At 41.4% G+C, this 21,818-nt stretch overlaps 1 protein-coding gene across 1 annotated transcript; it reads right to left on the bottom strand.

The window, feature by feature from the left end:
- Window positions 1-11,013: 11,013 nt before the first annotated feature.
- On the bottom strand, window positions 11,014-20,525 carry tpp1 (tripeptidyl peptidase I). The gene is given in 13 exon segments (NM_001140087.1): window positions 11,014-11,994; window positions 12,875-13,000; window positions 13,464-13,622; window positions 13,940-14,060; window positions 14,394-14,466; window positions 14,976-15,164; window positions 17,016-17,214; window positions 17,537-17,715; window positions 17,863-17,984; window positions 19,484-19,634; window positions 19,784-19,923; window positions 20,026-20,097; window positions 20,467-20,525. Coding segments are annotated over 13 exon segments (1,686 nt in total). The 5' UTR covers window positions 20,478-20,525; the 3' UTR covers window positions 11,014-11,850.
- Between the last annotated feature and the right edge of the window lie 1,293 nt (window positions 20,526-21,818).

The following is a 21,818-nucleotide window of genomic DNA, read 5'->3' as shown; positions in this document are numbered from 1 at the left end:
CCCTGTGCCCAAGAACACTAAGGTAACCTGCCTAAATGACTACTGACCCGTAGCACTCACATCTGTAGCCATGAAGTGCTTTGAAAGGCTGGTCATGGCTCACATCAACACCATATTCCCAGAAACCCTAGACCCACTCCAATTTGCATACCGCACCAACAGATCCACAGATGATGCAATCTCTATTGCACTCCACACTGCCCTTTCACACCTGGACAAAAGGAACACCTATGTGAGAATGCTATTCATTGAATACAGCTCAGCATTCAACACCATAGTTCCCTCAAAGCTCATCACTAAGCTAAGTACCCTGGGACTAAACACCTCCCTCTGCAACTGGATCCTGGACTTCCTGATGGGCCGCCCCCAGGTGGTAAGGGTAGGTAACAACACATCCGCCACGCTGATCCTCAACACGGGGGCCCCTCAGGTGTGTACTCAGTCCCCTCCTGTACTCTCTGTTCACTCATGACTGCACGGCCAGGCACCCAACGGCCAGGCACCCAATCCAACACCATCATTAAGTTTGCTGATGACACAACAGTGGTAGGCCTGATCACTGACAAGATGAGACAGCCGAAAGGGAGGTCAGAGACCTGACCATGTGGTGCAAGGACAACAACCTCTCCCTCAATGTGATCAAGACAAAGGAGATGATCGTAGACTACAGGAAAAGGAGGACCGAGCACACCCCCATTCTCATGAACGGGGCTGTAGCGGAGTAGCTTCAAGTTCCTTGGCGTCAACATCACCAACAAACTAACATGGTCCAAGCACACCAAGACATTCGTGAAGAGGGTACGACAAAACCTATTCCGCCTCAGGAGACTGAAAAGATTTGGCATGGGTCCTCAGATCCTCACAAGGTTTTACAGCTGCACCATCAAGAGCATCCTGACGGGTTTCATCACTGCCTGGTGTTGGGTTTTGAGAATGTGAAATATACTTATTCATATCATTGATGGAGTGCTAAGGTTTAGAGAGTCTACACCAGAAGGGTTATAGGAGGAAGATCTATAGTGTGTGCAACTAAGCTTGGAATGTGTTGAGTGCAGGGAAGCGATTACATGTGGCAGGCATTGATAAGGGGAGAGAGCCATGGATTAGTGATAGAGGGGGGTTGAGGTCAGGTCAGCTTAAGGGAGAAATAGAAGTTTATGGCCCGTATCACTAGTGTCCTGCCTAGCAGTAAAGAACGATTTTTGTAGGAGGAGACTCAGCCTAGGAGAAAGGGTTTAAATATCAGTGCTTGTGTGAAATGTCTTTTGTCTGAATTACAGCTATATTGACCCTTTGGGAAGAATTAAACTTGATTCAGCTTCTCTAGTGTCTGTGAATTATTTACTCAAAATTATAACCTAACACTGGTATGGCACTTGCTCGGCCTCCGACTGAAAGGCACTACAGAGGGTAGTGCCTACGGCCCAGTACATCACCGGGGTCAAGCTTCCTGCAATCCATGACCTCTATACCAGGCGGTGTCAGAGGAAGGCCCTAAAAATTGTCAAAGACTCCAGCTACCCTAGTCATAGACTGTTCTCTCTGCTACCGCATGGCAAGTGGTACTGTAGCGCCAAGTCTAGGTCCCAGAGGCTTCTAAACAGCTTCTACCCCCAAGCCATAAGACTCCTGAACAGCTAATCAAATGGCTACCCAGACTATTTGCATTGCCCCCACCCTCTTCTACGCTGCTACTACTCTCTGTTATTATCTATGCATTGTCACTTTAATAACTCTACCTACATGTACACTACCATTCAAAGGTTTGGGGTCACTGAGAAATGTCCTTGTTTCTGAAAGAAGAGAAAAAAATTGTCCATTAAAATAACATCAAATTGATCAGAAATACAGTGTAGACATTATTATTGTTGTAAATGACTATTATGTCTGGAAACGGCAGATTTTTCATGGAAAATCTACATAGGCGTACAGAGGCCCATTATCAGCAACCATCACTTCTGTGTTCCAATGTCACGTTGTGTTTGCTAATCCAAGTTTATCATTTTAAAAGGCTTATTGGTCATTAGAAAACCCTTTTGCAATTATGTTAGCACAGCTAAAAACTGTTGTCCTGATTAAAGAAGCAATAAACTGCCCTTCTTTAGACTAGTTGAGTATCTGGAGCATCAGCATTTGTGGGTTTGATTACAGGCTCAAAATGTTCAGAAACAAAGACCTTTCTTCTGAAACACGTCAGTCTATTCTTGTTCTGAGAAATGAAGGATATTCCATGCGAGAAATTGCCAAGAAACTGAAGATCTCGTACAACGCTGTGTACTACTCCCTTCACAGAACAGCGTAAACTGGCTCTAACCAGAATAGAAAGAGGAGTGGGAGGCCCCAGTGCACAACTGAGTAAGAGGACAAGTACATTAGAGTGTCTAGTTTGAGAAACAGATGCCTCACAAGTCCTCAACTGGCAGCTTCATTAAATAGTACCTGCAAAACACCAGTCTCAATGTCAACAGTGAAGAGGTGACTCCGGGATGCTGGCCTTCTAGGCAGAGTTCCTCTGTCCAGTGTCTGTTCTTTTGCCCATCTTAATCTTTTCTTTTTATTGGCCAGTCTGCGATATGTCTTTTTCTTTGCAACTCTACTTAGAAGGCCAGCATCCCAGAGTTGCCTCACCAGAATCGGACTGTCAGAGAGAGTGATGGAGGTGAGGGTCATTAATGTTCTGTTTTGTATTCTGTGAACATAAGAAATGGTTTTGTCTTTTTGTAATATCTCCGTGGGTTCTGGGCAAAACATTTGACTTAGGACTACTTCCTTTGGCCTCACCTTTTAAATAAGACATTAATTGAAAGAATCCTAACCTTCTGCTTCCTTGGGTGGTATGACTCTACAAATCAAGAACCATCCATAAATCCAGACAATTTTACTAAGACACACCCACTATATGACCAGTACCAACTACTGCTGTCAGGTCTCCTTACCCCTGCCCCTTGGCTTGCTATCAGAGGGTTATGACTTCAAATTCATGAAAAAAGAACATTCAAATCCTGGATCCTATCCTCTGCTGTTGTGATAATAAATGGTCATTCTTAAGTTATTTAAACTTTTCCCATAGTTATTTGTGTTTTGTCTCAAGTTTATATAAGGGCTCCTTTTTCAATCATCTGCTAAATAAAAAGCTGAGTTGGTGGAGCAATGTTTTTTTCTACTCTTTTAATAAAGTATTATGTGCAATTGCTCTGATTTGAAAATGTGATTCAGTATTATTTACTATTGTGTTATCTTCCTATTATTTCCTCTAGAATTGGTTAGGGAATGAAAGAAGAAAATTGGCCCAGAGTCAAGCTGTCCCTCAAATAAAACTAAGCTCTAAACATGTAACGTGTCAGCTTACAACCTGTTTATGAGGGATCACCATAAAGCAAAAGGTTTGTACAGTCTTTATTTGATATTTTACCCCCTTTGTCGATCTTGTCTCATCGCTGCAACTCCCCAACGGGCTCGGGAGGCGAAGGTCAAGTCATGCGTCCTCCGAAACATGACCCGCCAAACCGCGTCTCTTAACACCCGGTACCCAGGGCAAATGGTAGGCATTGGCAGGCATTACCACCTGCCACAAAAGCCCATTACAGTGAGGAGGCCTGCAAGCTACAGGCAAGAGGTCAGGAGTTGAAGGGGAAGGCATTAAAAGTAAAATATTATTTAAGACAGTTGAAATCAATGGTGACAATATATAGGGTCACAATAGTAAGTCATGAAATGTTGAAACTTTTACCTCAAAAGTAATGGATTTGGAAGTTGGAGTTAGATTTGAGACACAGATTTAAAATACAGAGAACAGGCATTTTTCTTATGGAAGGATTTCAGTCTTTTCGACAACTCTTTACCTATAAGGATTTTTAGGTATTGTATTTTTTAACATCTAATTTCATCTATTATTTATGTTGTCTATTTCTACCTAATTTTTTGTTAGGTTATCGAGTTGGAAGGTATGGTGGTCGACACAGCGTTCATTGTCCACAACCTCGACGACCCCATACCAGTCAGCACAGCCTCATCTGGAAGGGGAAAGGAATTTGTTCAGGGCCAGGATCTGATCGCCAAGTTTTCTGTACACTTTTTTGTTACACATATTTAAAAAATCAATCAGAATGATTTTCCCTTGTGAAAAATTTAGCAACCCTGACAAAAATGTCAATTTATTAAAATCCACATAACAATTCACATTTCCTGTTACTACAAGATTATTTTCCTGCTGTAGCAAACTGACTCAAATTAAGATCCTACATCTAAATTATACATCTATCTAATGCCTTTAAACACACTCATAACAGTACTGTGCCTCTTTTTGTTACATCTAGTCAAACCTGCAGCTTCACAGTCAAAGTTTAAGGGTTTGACAAGGCTAGGGTGCAAGGAGTACAAGCCTATTCAACCAGAAGTATAGTATGTATCATTTTATTTGAAGTAACTATTAAAATGTACTGTATATCTGTGATTCAACAAATAAATAACGGTCCTGCTCCGCTTTTAAGCAAGCTTAAAAAATGTACCCACTAAAATTCTCAGGCAGAGGGCTGACATTTGATTTATAAAAACATATGTGGTAGCTGTGCCTTGTTGGTTTACATTGTTGATATTCAAGTAAGCAGATTTCTGGATCACTGGTAGAAGCTTGGAATAATGTGTACACTTGATTTTCCTTCACTAAAGCCTTATTTCTGTTTCGATGAAGCAAGTGGACATGGCAGAGTTCCATATGGCTGTGGCTGCCAAGAAGGTGGTCATTGAAGTAAAGGTGGAACAGAGTTTTTAAAAAAGCCCTCCCACTATGGCATGGACCAACTATCTACCATTTTGGTGGCAGGCTGTGGCATCAAGTTCACAATAAGTAAGATGCAACACTCTCTACAATGTTTCAATGCAGAATTGTAATGTCTTGGTCATTGAGATGAACAACATTGACATGCACAGTACAGGCAGTGGCTTGACCTATTACTTTAGATAATCATGACATTCCCTTGGAACAGATACCCATTGTGGCCACTGCTCTCGCTAAAGGGCAACGGTGGGCTTTGCTATATATGGCCATCTACCACTTATTTTTTTCTGGGCCAATATGTCTGCTGATTATGAAAAGATGGAGCAAATGTTTGATTTTTAGAATATCTGTTTTCAGCTGGGGGTGGTGCTGGGCCTAGAGCTGGAGATAGGAGTTGAGCTGGGCCTGGAGATGGGAGTGGAGCTGGGCCTGGAACAGGGAAAAGGACATCCAGCCAACTTGACACAACTGTGGGAAGCATTGGAGTCGACATAGGCCAGCATCCCTGTTGAACGCTTTCAACACATTGTAGAGTAAAATCAAATTGTATTTTTCACATGCGTCGAATACAATAGGTGTAGACCTTACCGTGAAATTCTTACTGACAAGCCCTTAACCAACATTAAGAAAATATTTACTAAATAAAGTAAAAAAAAGTAGCAAGTAAATAACGAGGCTATATACAGGAGGTACTGGTATCAATTCAATGTGCAGGTGTACAGGTCCATGCCCCGATGAATTGAGGCTGTTCTGAGGGCAGGTGTTCCTAATGTTTGGAATACTCAGTGTATAGTTTGTCCCTATAGAACTCACACGCAAACACAGACAGACATTAATTCCTCAATCTTCTGAATCACTGTCCTCCACTACATCTGTGCTGACCGAGCCATCACTAGCCAACATTGAAAATGCTTGCTGGAGCTTTAATATGTTCTGCATTTTATTTCGGAGCAGCACAGAGTCACCCAGGTGAAAGCGTGTTGGCTCAGCCTCACACTGCCCAAGAGAAGCAAGGGCCTCTTCAAAAAGCCCCAACTCTCTCTGGCAATAAAAAAAGGCAATTTTGTAGGTCTGCTTGTATAAGGTGCTTCTCCTTTGCTGCCCTCAAGCACATGTTATGCAGCATCACTGCACGCTGCTTTGCCCAGAGCAGACTGTCCCCCAAGTTGTTGGACACCTAGGACCAGACTGTATGGTCTTTCTGGAGAACATCCACGTACTCCAGTCTTGGGTGGAATTTAGGTGACTTGTTCCTTCAATTGTAGGCGTTGAGCTGCTGTTTTATTCTCTCTCATGTCCGCTTGATTTTTCTGGAGAGCCGCACAGCAACGGTTTGTCCATCTGAAAAACAATTTTAAGAAATGTTAATAAAAAATTTGAATTATGATAGAAATCTTTCATATAGTTCAAAGCACCTGGGTGAATGAGACTTAGATAACAGCAGTGATATGCTAGGGTGTGATGCAGTGTTCAACAACACTCAATTGGCTGCAGTACCTGCATACTTTCTGACCAGGCCACAATAGAAAGAGCGCTACAGGACCAGCCTATGGATTGTAGCCAGCAGACAGAGTCATCTTAGTCTGCAGACTTTCCAAAATTGCTGCACAGTGTTGAAGAAACCAGCGTACAATCCAGTTTCTCTTCTCCATGGCCTTCAACCTTTTCTCCAGGCTGAAAGGTGAACATTTATGTTTAAAATCTCCATTGACTAACCCCAATACAGTGGGACAAATATGATGGAGGCATACCAAAAAAAGCGATTTCACCTTTCAAGCCGAGTAGTCAACTGAGCGTTCCTATCATCAGTGATTGGGGACATCATGTCAGACCTAGAAAATATACAAATATATAAGCAAAAATATAACAGTATGAAAGCATCAACATAAAACTATCCAGTTAGGAAGGCTAAATCCATTTGAGTGGATTATGCAGTGTGAAGTGTTGGCACACAGGTCAGAAGACTTCATGTACAGTCGTGGCAAAAATTTGAGAATGACACAAATATTAATTTTCACAAAGTCTGCTGCCTCAGTTTGTATGATGGCAATTTGCATATACTCCAGAATGTTATGAAGAGTGATCAGATGAATTGCAATTAATTGCAAAGTCCCTCTTTGCCATGCAAATGAACTGAATCCCCAAAAAACATTTCCACTGCATTTCAGCCCTGCCACAAAAGGACCAGCTGACATGTCAGTGATTCTCTCGTTAACACAGGTGTGAGTGTTGAAGAGGACAAGGCTGGAGATCACTCTGTCATGCTGATTGAGTTCGAATAACAGACTGGAAGCTTCAAAAGGAGGGTGGTGCTTGGAATCATTGTTCTTTCTCTCAACCATGGTTACCTGCAAGGAAACACATGCCGTCATCATTGCTTTGCACAAAAAGATCTTCACAGGCAAGGATATTGCTACCAGTAAGATTGCACCTAAAATCAACCATTTATCGGAACTTCAAGGAGAGAACTTTAAGGAGAGCAGTTCAATTGTTGTGAAGAAGGCGTCAAGAAGGGCAGCAAAGAAGCCACTTCTCTCCAGGAAAAACATCAGGGACAGACTGGTGTTCTGCCAAAGATACAGGGATTGGACTGCTGAGGACTGGGGTAAAGTAATTTTCTCTGATGAATCCCCTTTCCGATTGTTTGGGGCATCGGGAAAAAAGCTTTTCCGGAGAAGACAAGGTGAGCGCTACCATCAGTCCTGTGTCATACCAACAGTAAAGCATCCTGAGACCATTCATGTGTGGGGTTGCTTCTCAGCCAAGGGAGTGGGCTCACTCACAATTTTGCCTAAGAACACAGCCATGAATAAAAAATGGTACCAACACATCCTCCGAGAGCAACTTCTCCCAACCCTCCAGGAACAGTTTGGTGACGAACAATGCCTTTTCCAGCATGATGGAGCACCTTGCCATAAGGCAAAAGTGATAACTAAGTGGCTCGGGGAACAGAACATTGATATTTTGGGTCCATGGCCAGGAAACTCCCCAGACCTTAATCCCATTGAGCACTTGTGGTCAATCCTCAAGAGGCGGGTGGACAAACAAAAACCCACAAATTCTGACAAACTCCAAGCATTGATTATGCAAGAATGGGCTGCCATCCGTCAGGATGTGGCCCAGAAGTTAATTGACAGCATGCCAGGGCGGATTGCAGAGGTCTTGAAAAAGAAAGGTCAACGCTGCAAATATTGACTCTGCATCAACTTCATGTAATTGTCAATAAAAGCCTTTGACACTCATGAAATGCTTGTAATTATACATCAGTATTCCATAGTAACATCTGACAAAAATACCTAAAGACACTGACGCAGCAAACTTTGTGGAAATTAATATTTGTGTCATTCTCAAAAGTTTTTGGCCACGACTGTAGAATAGATTAAGCAGGGGAGGGGGAACTCATGTTTCTGGGATATGTAGTGGAAAGGGTCAGGTGACAGCAGGTGGTGGTGATAAGAGTATAAAGTCACAGGGAGTAGCTATGCAGAGCCAAGAGATTGTGGGACCAGGACACAGCAAGTTATAGGAATGTGGCAGTCATTACTGGTAGGGCTTAGCCAGACAGAAAGGGGTGTTTAGAGATGGGATAAAACCTTAGGTCAGAGATGTGGCAACTACTTACGCGACTTACTGTTGTTCTGCGAGAGTTTCCACGTATCTCTAACAGGTAAGGAACAACACCTCTTGCCTGTGAGGGTCTCCCTTTATCTGACAGGTCCAAACTTCAACGTCCGACTGTGCTGCCTACAACATAATTAAGGGCCTAATTAAATATATTGCAGAACAAAATAAACCACACTGGCAGTTGTGCTGAGTTCTACATGTGCAATGCTCACAAGTTAGAGATCATCAAATCAAATGTATTTTATAAAGGCCTTTTTACCTCAGCAGTTGTAAAACAGCATCACAAAGAGCTTTACAGATACCCTGCCTAAAACCTCAAAGAGCAAGCAATGCAGAAGCACAATAAAAGCGGTTCATGGTGTGCATGCTTGTCAGACCGATGGATAAATCAGAACAGGATAGAGCACAGAAAAACACTTTCAAACGATAAAGAGGAGCTCTGTAGGAGAAATCCTTGCCTCCAGCTGCTGAAGCCCTGCATCCAATTCATCAGATTTAATTAGTAGAAAAGGATCATTACATATTAACAAAAATTATGAAAAAAAAATTATGGAATCTAATGGAATCTGTTTAGCAGCACCATCAACTCCCTTTGCCTCAGTTTCCTCCTTCAGGACCTTCTGCCAACGGAGTTGTATTGCTGGTACTACAACATATGAAGGTGAACATACATTTCATAGATTGTTTAAAATACATCTGTTTCTTTTTTTTGGCAAAAATGATAAAACACAATCCTGAACAATGGGTCATCTCAATAATTAACAGAGTGCCAGTTCTACATTTATACATTGCTTCTCCCTGACTGCGTAGTAGAGGAGGGCGTCGACACCATGAGATGGTGTCATCACTTTTGTGATCTTCCCAAATTTTATGATGTAGGACCACAACCTCTCCATCTGTTCTCCGTCAGCTACATGCTGGCCCTCCGTCTAAGTACCCACTTTGGATATTGGTTCCTGGTTTTATGAATAGTGTAAGCATTGGCTAGAGAGTGTTTAAATCCATGCGAGAAAGTGTACTAGTGCACACTTCGTTAAAAATAGAGATTTAAGACAGAGACAGGACATGCAGCCAAATAAATTAGACGCAGCCTAGCTCTGAAAACAGGAAATGACGCCATGCCATGGTTCCCGGGAAATTTAAACCAAAAGGACTGCTATTGCAAATCCTTTTAAATGGAGATGTGTGTGTGTGTATATATATATTTTTTTTCAGATTGAATTACACCCAAGAAATGTTCTTCCCTACTATGGGTCATATTAGCGGGCTATCCGGTGGTAAAAAAACCGGACAAACTAGTCAGGCGGCGTCCCACTGTCTGGTTCTGTACGGGGTGCTGATTCAGTGGTTGGGTTAAATACAGAAGACACATTTTGGTTGAATGCATTCAATTGACTTTCCCAAAGACCGCATTAACGATCAGTAATAAAATAAAGGCACTTCTGAAAGCCTATTTCACACCACAGCCTATTGAATTAGCAAGTTAACCTTTCATTTGTCACAAATTAAAATGTGGCATTTACTCACACATTGCTGGATGTTTCAGCATTGCCTCAATGAAGAGTTTGGCGTTTGACTAGCCACATGCACGCGCAGTTACAAGCCTGCTAGAGTCAGCAGCAATATCTACCATTGTAGTACAGATGAAGCCTAAGCTGGAATGTGAAGCAAACTGAAGCTGGCTAGCTTTAGAAAACCCTGAGTACATCTAGCTTCAAATCATAGTATACCCCTCTGATAGTGTAAGACAGTTGAACCAAGCACATGCAGCATTTAAGTTACACTGAGTACACCAAACATTAGGAATACCTTTTGCCCTCAGAACAGCATCAATTCGTTGGGGCATGGACTCTACAAGCTGTCGAAAGAGTTCCAGAGATGCTGACTCCATTGCTTCCCACAGTTGTATTAAGTTGGCTGGATGTCCTTTGGATGGTGGACAATTCTTGATACACATGAAAAACTTGAGCATGAGAAACCCAGCAGCGTTGCAGTTCTTGACAAACCGTTGCGCCTGGCACCTACTACCATAGCCTGCGCAAAGGCACTTAAATATTGTCTTTCCCATTCCCCCTCTGAATGGCCCACATACACAATCCATGTCTCAAGGGTTAAAAATCCTTCTTTAACTTGTCTACTCCCCTTCATCTACACTGATTGAAGTGGATTTAACAAGTGACATCAATTAAGGATCATAGTGTTCACCTGGCCAGCCTGTCATGTAAAGAGGTGTCCTTAATGTTTTGTACACAGTGAATATTCAAATGGATGAATATCATTAATATGCCCAAATATTGATGTAGCACCTGCAGATCACCCCTTTAAGGTTGTACAGATTAAATATAACAAATATTTAATCTGTTGTGACATTTCCTATTGGTAAGGATTGTTTCCAATTGGTACCAACATGGTGTACAATGTTAAAACGTATTTATGACAGGTCTTTTCAATAAATGGTAAATTTTTCTCCACCACACATCTGATTTTGCTCTGCAGTTTGATACTCAGACAGTGACCTATGGATATGGATTGTCATCCTGTTCTTATATCAATTTGTGGTTGGTTGTCACTATTCAGTCTAATTACAGATACAGATTGAAATACAATTTCACCACCAGTAAGGACACAGTTTAATTCATAAAGGCAAAGACAAGTTAACAAGCATGTTTACAATCAATGGGACAGATGCAGTCTTTTAATACCATGGACCATTTCCCCCAAAATCTATTAAAAAGTAAAAACAAGTGCAACAATTCTGGTGGATAGAGATTAGCAGAATTCATTTGCTCAATGAGCACATCAAGATTTAAATCGGTAAGTATTTGGTATAGAACTCTGTGCAACCACAGCAGAACATATTTTAAATCAGTAACGCCATGGTAAATGTTGCTTCTCTCCTCAAACAAAACTTTGCCCAAGATTCAAATAAATGTATAGCATGGGCCTAACTTTACCCCCCTTTGAGCAGAAATATTTATCAGACACACATGCAAAAACAAGATAAACAGGTGGTTTTTTTCCCTCCCGACCTACGTACCTTGTCATTGATTACCCCACCTGATCTGGTTACAATCATATGGCTGACTGATGAACTTGTAACAGTGAAAATGAATGTACATCACTGACCACATTAAATGAGTCCATCCTTCAAAAAGTAGCAAACAACCTGAGACGAAGGATAGGCCAAAATTGCATTTTCCATTTAAAAATAAAGTATCTGTCCAGTGTAATTTACAATGGAAGGGGACATTGCTAGACACCATATAAGCAGGCAGCTGAAATACTTAAATTGTCAGGGGTGTATTCTGGAGGTGAAATGTTCAGAATGTTGCAGCTAGAAATGTAACAAATATAGAGCTGACACAATCCCTACTCTACACCGCAGACAAAGGTTTGTTCCACACACTACCTTCGTTACATTTCCACTTTCTGAACAGAGCCCCAGGCGTTCATTTCTCCAACACCAGGGCAGCCAGCAGAGCAGGGTAGTTGGGCGTTCCCCATCCTGTGACTGGGTCCCACGACGGTGCCGCGCAGAAACCCTGCCCCTGGACCTGCTCGTCCAGACAGCTCAGGTGACAACCATCAGTCACCTGGGGGTAGGAACAGAAAGCAGTCAGTAAATGCAATGACAGGAGCAATGCAATGACTTCTCTACTGCCATCTTTTGGTGGTGTTCAGAATACAAAACTGGGAAACACTAAATCAGGGGTTCTCAAACTTTTAGTTTAATCTGTTTTTAGTAACATAAAAAAAATTATATACATTAATCTGGCTGCAGATCCCCTGCAGTACATCCGCAGAACTCTAGGACCCCTACACAAGATGCTCCATTGCTGTGAATCAGATGGTGTAAAGTACTTAAGTAGTACTTTAAAGTATTTTTACTTAAGTAGTGTTTGGGGGCATCTGTACTTCTCCATTTATGTGAGACAACTTTTAATTTACTACATTACTCTAGAAAATATACTTTTTACATTTTCCCTGACACCCAAAAGTACTCGTTACATTTTGAATGCTTAGTAGGACAGGAAAATTGTTAAATTCACACACTTCAAAAGAACATCCCAGGTCATCCCTACTGCTTCTGATCTGGCGGACTCACTAAACACAAATGCTTCATTTGTAAAGATGTCTAATTGTTACAGTGTGCCCCTAGCTATCCATAAGTAAATGCTGTGTGGTTAGGAGTTTGAAGTGATTAATACTTTTGATTTGATACGTAAAGATTTGAGAAATTACATTTTTGATACCTAAGTATATTTTAAACCAAATACTTTTACTCAAGTGAAAGTCACCTGGTAAAATACTAGAGTTAAAGTAAATATACTCTAATCAAAAATGACTCAAGTATGACTATTGGGTAGTTTTTCCACCACTGCTGTGAATATACACAAAGATAAATGCATGACACTACCATACACAACAAGAAACTAGTCTTATTTTCTCCATGTCTAATGATCAGTGACTTACATCAAAGAGTCCCTGGCCCTGCAGCTGATACAGGCGGGGATTGAGGAAGCCCAGAGAAGGCAGGCCTTTCAGAAAGCGCTGGTCATTGATCAGAGAGAGGATTCCTCCAACCACAGGGGTGGAGGCCTAAAGAACAACACGTGAGTAAATAATAATTGTTAATGCATTATATGATCCAAGAGTCGACAGGTAGCTTAATGGTTAAGAGCATTGGGCCAGTAACCGAAAGGTCGCTGGTTCGAATCCCCGAGCTGACTAGGTGAAACATATGTCGATGTGCCCTTGAGCAAGGCACTTAACCCTAATTGCTCCTGTAAGTCGCACTGGATAAGAGCGTCTAAAGTAACTAAAATGTAAATAATATTTCTCACAGATAGTTGAAAACTTTTTTATATATTTGGGAGAGAAAAAAAAATTGTAGGGGAGCTAAAAAGTCTTGAGTTTATTCTTTGCCTCCTTCTCAAAGTATATTGGAGGTTTGAGAGAAGGAACCTCAGATCTTCTCCAATCTGTTGAGGTTGAGAGAGGACATGAGGAATCAACAAAATATACTTTTGGAGATTCACCCTATGAGATACTATTTTCTTACCGAAGTACCAGACACCCAGGGGATGGGTACCCTGTCGGTGACCACCCAGTAGTTGTCTGAGAGAGCGGCTATGTCTGGGTAGGCCCGTCCACTGGTGTTGAAATACGTCTTTGGAGGGAGACGCGACACTGCTTTCAGATAACCCTCCACAGCACCGACCTGTGGCAAAAAGTGACAGGCTATCAGATGATTGAATAAACAGTCAACGTGTTGGTATCAGTCTATCCAAATAAACCATACAGAAATAAATACTTCACACATCATTTAGTGTGCATCAGTGATGGCTAATTCTACCAGTAGACAGGACCTCATTTGTTGAGAGAACCTTTGTGTACCTAACCTGATAGTTAATACATGTTAGTCTTTTTACTCTTGTTATCGTTTTTCAAATTCCAAAGATCACTTTAAAAAAGCACAGATTTGGGAAAAACCCACGGATACTGCCATAGGTTATGTCCTGTATAGACACTTAATACCTGGTAGTCCGGCATCTTAAAAACATTGCTGAAGCCGCCGCCACTGATGTAGTCAGTGACCTCATAGGTGACCTTGAATGGATTCTTGAATGAAGTTCCCCCCACTGTCGTCACGTATGGGCTGAAAGCATATAAACTTAACTTCGGAGAACAGATTTAGGTATGGACTGGAAAACCGACCCCACAAAGACACTGGTTTTCTTATTCTATTGATTTCAGATTACAAAACAGACTATTGTTGACTAGTTTAGAGACAAGACTAAGCATTTAAAGGTTGTTGCCACGTTAAACACTGCACATGTGAAATCAATCGAGAAATTCCATTTAAAAACCGCAGTGCCTATAACCCACATCTGGATTGAATACTTTTCATACTTCATGGATTCAAATAAAACAATGAATACCCAAATAACGCAAGTGCCATTAGTTTATTTCAACAGTGGAAATGACTCACCTTGATGCAGGAAAGCTTGGTCGGAAAGAATTCTCTCCTTTGGTCAAGTGTCTGCAGCCAGCTCCACTATCACCTGAGGCAAGACAGTTCAAGTATGAAAGCGAATGACAAGGAAATCATCATCTTACTCAAGATGATTTATGGATTACAAAAAAACCTGTTGTCCACAATTTTAGTAGTCAATTTACTCAATTATACATGGTGACTTGTTCATGTTTCATAGGCCTGCCTGACCCATCTGATATTACGCACACATTTCCAGAGTAAGTGGCAGCACCACAAAAACAAAGGCCACCTCACTTCTTACAACATCCACAACACCTGCTTGAGTTTGAACTATTCAAATAGTCAATATCATATTAAATCTGCTGTCACTGACTACTAGATCAAGATCATAAACCCTTCTAAGTAAGAAGTCAAAAAGAAATTGCAAATACATAAATAAAAAGTATGTTTTTATTTTAAGTGGCACTGACTTAGCCTGGTTTCATAACTAGTTGTGCCGGGTCTCCCTCCTCACGTGAAATCCGTGACAATTGGTGTTGGCATAACAGATTTGGGCCCAGGCTAGCACAGACTAACCTGAGGCAAACAGCATAGAAATGCCCCGTACGCCAGCCTTCATGAACTCAGTGTTGATGCGCATCATGTAGGCGGAGGACAAGCTGTCCTCATCGTCCCCGTAGCTGATGGTGTGGACCCAAGGGATGTCTGTCATGTTGCTGAGCAGCAACATCCACTGGAGGAATGGCTCCTGGGTCTCATGCCGACCTGAGGAGCAGTATCCCATTATCAAACCACTATCAGAAAAAGGCTGTTTCAACATCTATTTTAGCATACTACCTACCTGTGCTAAGAGTGCAACCCCAATACATTGCTTCATTCTAAAGTGGTATATTAGTATGAACATACAGTACCAGTCAAAGGTTTGGACACACCTGCTCATTCCAGGGTTCTTCCTTTATTTTTACTATTTTCTACAATGTAGAATAGTGTAGACGTCAAAACTATAAAATAATGTAGTAAAAAAAAAAAGTGTTAAAAATCAAGAGTTTATATTTCAATTTCTAGTAGCCACACCATGCCTGGATGGCAGCTTTGCGCGCTCTTCTTTCAACCAGCTTCAGGAGGTAGTCACCTGGAATACATTTCAATTAACAGGTGTGCTTTGTTAAAAGTCGATTTGTGGAATTTATTTCCTTCTTAATGCATTTGAGCCAATCAGTTGTTCTGACAAGGTAGGGGTGGTATACAGAAGATAGCCCTATTTGGTAAAAGACAGAGTCCATATTATGGCAAGAACAGCTCAAATAAGCAAGAGACACGACAGTCCATCATTACTTTAAGACATGGTCAGTCAATTCGAAAAATTTCTTCAAGTGCCGTTGCCAAAACCATCTAGCGCTATGATGAAACTGGCTCTCATGAGGACCGCCACAGGAAAGGAAGACGCAGAGTTACCTCTGCTGCAAAGGATAAATTCGAGTTACCAGACTCAGAAATTGCAGCCCAAATAAATGCTTCAGAGTTCAATTAGCAGACATCTCAACATCAACTGTTCAGATGAGACAGGCCTTCATGGTCAAATTGCTGCAAAGAAGCCACTACTAATGGACACCAATAAGGAGAAGAGACTTGCTTGGGCCAAGAAACACGAGCAATGGACATCAGACCGATGGAAATCTGTCCTTTGGTCTGATGAGTCCAAATTTGAAATGTTCGGTTTCGACCGCCGTGCCTTTGTGAGATGCAGAGTAGGTGAACGGATGATCTCCGCATGTGTGGTTCCTACCGTGAAGCATGGAAGAGGTGTGACGGTGCTTTGCTGTTGACACTGATTTATTTAGAATAAGGCACACTTAACCAGCATGGCTAACACAGCAATACACCATCCCATCTGGTTTGCGCTTAGTGGGACTATCATTTGTTTTTCAACAGGACAATGACCCAACACACCTCCAGGCTGTGGAAGGGCTAAATGACCAAGAAGGAGAGTGACCTGGCCTCCACAATCACCTGACTTCAACCCATGAGAGTTTGGGATGAGATGGACCACAGAATGAAGGAAAAGCAGCCAAGAAGTACTTAGCATATTTGGGAAATCCTTCAAGACTGTTGGAAAAGCCTTTCAGGTGAAGCTGGTTGAGAGAATGTGAAGAGTGTGCAAAGCCATCAAGGCAAAGGGTGGCAAATGTGAAGAATCTAACACTTTTTTAGTTACTACATGATTCCATGTGTGTCGTCTCATAGTTGAGGTCTTCAGTATTATTCTACAATATAGTAAAAATAAAGAAAAACCCTTGAATGAGTAGGTGTGTCCAAACTTTTGACTGGTACTATATGAGACATAGCTAAAGATAAACAGTCGGAAGAGGCAAAAAAATATATACCACTGGGTATTTGACCTCACTAGCATTGTGGCCGTTGCTAGGAGCTTTTTTGGAAAGGTTTTAGCCTACTTGCGACAATGATGATATGTAGTCGTCTCAAAATTCCTTAGTTCAATTAACTTATAAGTCATGTCTACCAAATGATTAACATGCAAATGAAAATAAACCTTTTTTTGCACAGGCCACGTCACTAAGGCTACATTCACCCTCTGGTTTGTCATTGTTAGTATACCTGGATTGGTGAAGACCCATGTAGGTATGTTGGCCCCTGTGCTCATGATGTACTCTACATCCAGGCTGGCCTCCAGACCAGCCTTCCCTGCTCCCTGAACACCCACCACCCGGTCAATCTTAGACAGGTGCTGGAAACTCCTTCCAAACAGCGTCATGAACTCAGCCAGGTCAGCAGGGTGGTAGAACTGCTCTAAGAACTGGACAGATGATAGCTATTCAATCAAACCATATCCACCATACAAATTTCACCCTTTATCTGTGAGGGGGGGGGGTGTTCTACCTGGCAGTAGTTGTAGGTTTGTACACAGTACCAAAGATCAGTTTAGTATTTAATTTGACCATGGGAAAAAGAGCTACTGAGCTAATTGAATTGAGCCATTAGATTCCCATTTCACATTATGCCAGACAGGCAAGTTCATTGTTAGAATGAGGCAAAACGTTTGCCCCCTGTATTTTCTATCAACTGTTCTAGTCTGACACAGCTGTCCCATTGTATTGACGTAACAAGTGGCCAAATACCTGAGCCACGGCTTGACTGTTGTTCTGAGCTGAACCCACGTCCGCTGCGGTCAGATTGTAGCGAGACCTGAGGGTGGCGGGTGTGTTTCCAAGATGAAACTTCGCTCCAGACCGTCTCCTCTTTGTCAAGACTTCATTGAGGTCCTGCCCCTTGGGTGGAAAGCGGTGAACACCTCCAACTATGGGTGGAAAAACAAATCACATCCATAACATTGTTTGTCATACTCTTAACTCATTTGTTGTTATACCATTACAAGACAAGATTATAAGATAATAGCATTACTGTCGATAACCTCAGAAATGGTCAAGATGAACTTGCTGCTCACCAAAGTCAAGATGTTGGAGAACATCCTCATGCACCTGGTATGCAGATGATGACCTCACCAGGGAGATGCCATCTCTTACGTAGCGGTGAAACTCAATGCCTGGAAGCAGGGCCTCTGCCACTCTGAAACAGGAGAAGTATTAAGCCTCACTCTCTGTGGCAGCTGTATGGAGTGCAGGGCCTGTGTTCATAAAGCATCTCAAAGAAGGAATGCTGATCTAGGATTTGTTTTTCTTGCGCCCAGACATGGGTGGTAAAACCTGTGCCAGCAGTGAACAGCGTTGTGGAACGTTCAGATATAAATATATTATGTAGAGTTAATATACATCTGACATGTAGTCAGGAATCAGCTCTATTCATTACATTTCTATCTGTAATGCTCCACTACTGAATGTGGCACTGACTTTGTTACCAACAATCATGACTTCACCTAATAATTTGAGAATTTGTGTGGAGACGTCACACTTTTCACACTGAGAAACTGTGTGAAGTAGCTTATGTCAGTGAGTGAGTCAACGTCAGCAAATGGTACTGGAGCATCGGCTTTCGGACCAACAGGTTTCAAGACAGCTTCTACCCCAAGCAATAAGACTGCTAAATAGTTAATTAAATGGTTACCCGGACTGACTATGCACACTCACAAGACATACACACACTTTTACACTCATTATGTTGCTGCTACTCTATTTATTATTATTAATCCTGATACCTAGTCACTTTACCCTGCCTTCATGTACATACACACACACCGCTTTAAATTAGTGGATTCAGCTATTTCAGCCACACCGTTGCTGACAGGTGTATAAATTGAGCACACAGCCATGCAATCTCCATAAACAAACATTGGCAGTAGAACGTCCTTAATGAAGAGCTCAGTTACTCAACTTGGCACCGTCACAGGATGCCACCTTACGAACAAGTCAGCGCGTCAAATTTCTGCACAAGCTCACAGAACAGGACCGCCGAGTGCTTTAGTGTGTAGCGCGTAAAAATTGTCTGTCCTCGGTTGTAACTCACTACAGACTTCCAAACTGCCTCTGGAAGCAACGTCAGCACAAAAACTGTTTGTCAGGAGCTTCATGAAATGGGTTTCAATTCTTCCCACTTGGTGGCAACAGTTTGGAGAAGGCCCTTTCCTGTTTCAGCATGGTTTGTCGAGATCGGTGTGGAAGAACTTGACTGGCCTGCACAGAGCCCTGAACCTCAACCCCATCGAACACCTTTGGGATGATTTGGAATGCCGACTGCGAACCAGGCCTAATCACCCAACCTCACTAATGCTCGTGGATGAATGGAAACAAGTCCCCGCAGCAATGTTCCAACATCTAGTGAAAAACCTTCCCAGAAGAGTGGAGGCTGTTATAGCAGCAAAGGGGGGGGGAGACGTAATGTTAATGTCCATGACTTTGGAAAGAGATGTTCAATAAGCAGGCGTCTACCTCAAATCCACATTGATCTGGTACTCCCTGTATATAGCTTTATTCTTGTATACTTTATTCCTCGTGTTACTATTATATATTTTTTTACATTGCATTGTTGGGAAGGGCTTCTAAGCAAGAACTTCACGGTAAAGTCTAGACTTGTTGTAGTCGGCGCATGTGATTTGAGAGAGAGGCCCTTACTGCGTGTTCATGGTGCATTGGAGGAAGTCCTGAGTGAGGATGGTCTGGCAGTCTGTGACCCCGTGACTCTGCAGCCAGTGACGAACCACTTTCTGGGTCAGCTGGGATGGACGTACTAGAGCGGACACCTCCTCTAGAGTCAGATGCTTGCCTAAAACAGACAGAATTGACAGTGCTGTAAAGGACTACATGGTAATGCAAAATCAATTATCAGAGGGGATAAAAGTCAGGAAGTTTAATCTCTTCAAAATCGAATGGCCTAAAATGTTTGCCGTTGTAAGCATGATAAATTATTTCTACCATATTGTGCCGACTCAGGGTCCGAAACCAGTAGCAGCAGGTGTTCCAGTTGATCCACATTCTGCTGCTTCAAAGCAAAGGTCAGCTCCAACTTCTCTGTGGGGGCGATCCTGCCTACACGAGTCCAGTCTTCTGGTATCCTGAAAATACATTAATGTGAAGTAGCTTCAAATGATGGTATAAATCACACATTGTAGCAGTTCATTTTCAAAAGCTTTACAATGTTAGGGTTGTTTGCTCACAAGATGTCCTGATCAGCCTCAAGATGTTCACCCAAAATCAATGAGCTGCATATGAGGACACAAAAGGCCAACCTAAAATAAACATTAAAATGAAGAAGAAAAAAAAAAAGAGGGTGTTTAAAAACAAAATATCAGAGAACACCATTCATAAATGTCTTCTTGAATTGCGCGAGAGCATTATACATCTAGTAAATTAAAGTATACTTGTGCAAGGCTGCAGAGATTCTCGACAACTCCCTTGTTGAAATCGTGCACAAAACAAAATCTCTAGAATAGTTTAGTTAAGAAGGAAGTAACGTTATAGCTCAAAGGTCTTCATGTAAAATAGGTCAACAATTTAGCCTTTTAGCTAGAAGCAAAAGCCACAAGGACTTCAGTAGTTATTCTTGTCCCGTTCTAAACAATCAAACATGTGGAGAATTATATCATGGAAATACTTACAGAATCCTCATTTTGGTGACATTCGTTGACTCCCAACGCAAGGAACGGCTTTGTTTTCGAATTGTTGTTTGCTGGATAATATTAGTGGCGGTTCCTCATCACATGACCATATGAGCTGTAGCCTGTCACGTGACTAGTTAATGGCATAAAGGACAAAATGCTGTAAACTCTCAAGTCCCATGATGTTGCCATCTGCTTTTTGCACTACATAGTGCTTATTCTTACTTTAGAATTGCATAAATAAATGACTCATTAGAATCCACATTTGTATGAGTGGTGCAATGAACAAGATTTGTGAAACTCATGCTTTAAAAAACCTCTTAAGGATCCGCCCCTTTTTTTCAATTTTCACCTAAAATGACGTACCCAAATCTAACTGCCTGTAGCTTAGGCCCTGAAGCAAGGATATGCATATTCTTTATACCATTTGAAAGGAAACACTTTGAAGTTTGTGGAAATGTGAAATTAATGTAGAATATAACACATTAGATCTGGTAAAAGATAATACAAAGAAAAAACATGCATTTGTTTGTATTTTTTTGTACCATCATCTTTGAAATGCAAGAGAAAGACCGTAATGTATTATTCCAACCCAGGCGCAATTTATATTTTGGCCACTAGATGGTAGCAGTGTATTGGCAAAGTTTAAGACTGATCCAATAAACCATTGCATTTATGTTCACATTTTTTTTAATCAAAACTGCCCAAATGTGCCTAATTGGTTTATTAATAACTTTAAGTTCATAACTGTGCACTCAAACAATAGCATGGTAATCTTTCACTGTAATAGCTACTGTAAATTGGACAGTGCAGTTAGATTAACAAGAATTTAAGCTTTCTGCCAATATCAGATATGTCTATGTCCTGGGAAATGTTCTTGTTACTTACAACCTCATGCTAATTGCATTAGCCTACGTTAGCTCAACCGTCCCGAGAGAGGGACACCGATCCTGTAAAGGTTAAATATAAACACTTTAAAGTAATACATAAGTCGTTTTTTGGGGTATCTGTACTTTTCTATTTTACTTCACCACATTCTTAACAAAAATAATGTACTTTTGACTCCATGCATTTTCCCTGACACCAAAAAGTACTTGTTACGTTTTGAATGGTTAACAGGTCAGGAAAATAGTCAAATTCACACACTTATCAAGAGAACATCCCTGGTCATGGCGGACTCACTAAACACAAATGTTTCGTTTGTAAATTATGTCTGAGTGTTGGAGAGTGCTCCTGGCTTTCTGTAAATGGTGCTTAATAACATTAGGAATTTGAAATTATTTATACTATTACTTAAGTATATTTTAGCAATTAGATTTACTCTTGATACTTAAGTATATTTAAAACCAAAT

Source organism: Salmo salar, chromosome ssa09, assembly GCF_905237065.1.
Source record: "Salmo salar chromosome ssa09, Ssal_v3.1, whole genome shotgun sequence".
Taxonomy (NCBI): domain Eukaryota; kingdom Metazoa; phylum Chordata; class Actinopteri; order Salmoniformes; family Salmonidae; genus Salmo; species Salmo salar.
This window is presented reverse-complemented; position numbering and strand designations above follow the sequence as displayed.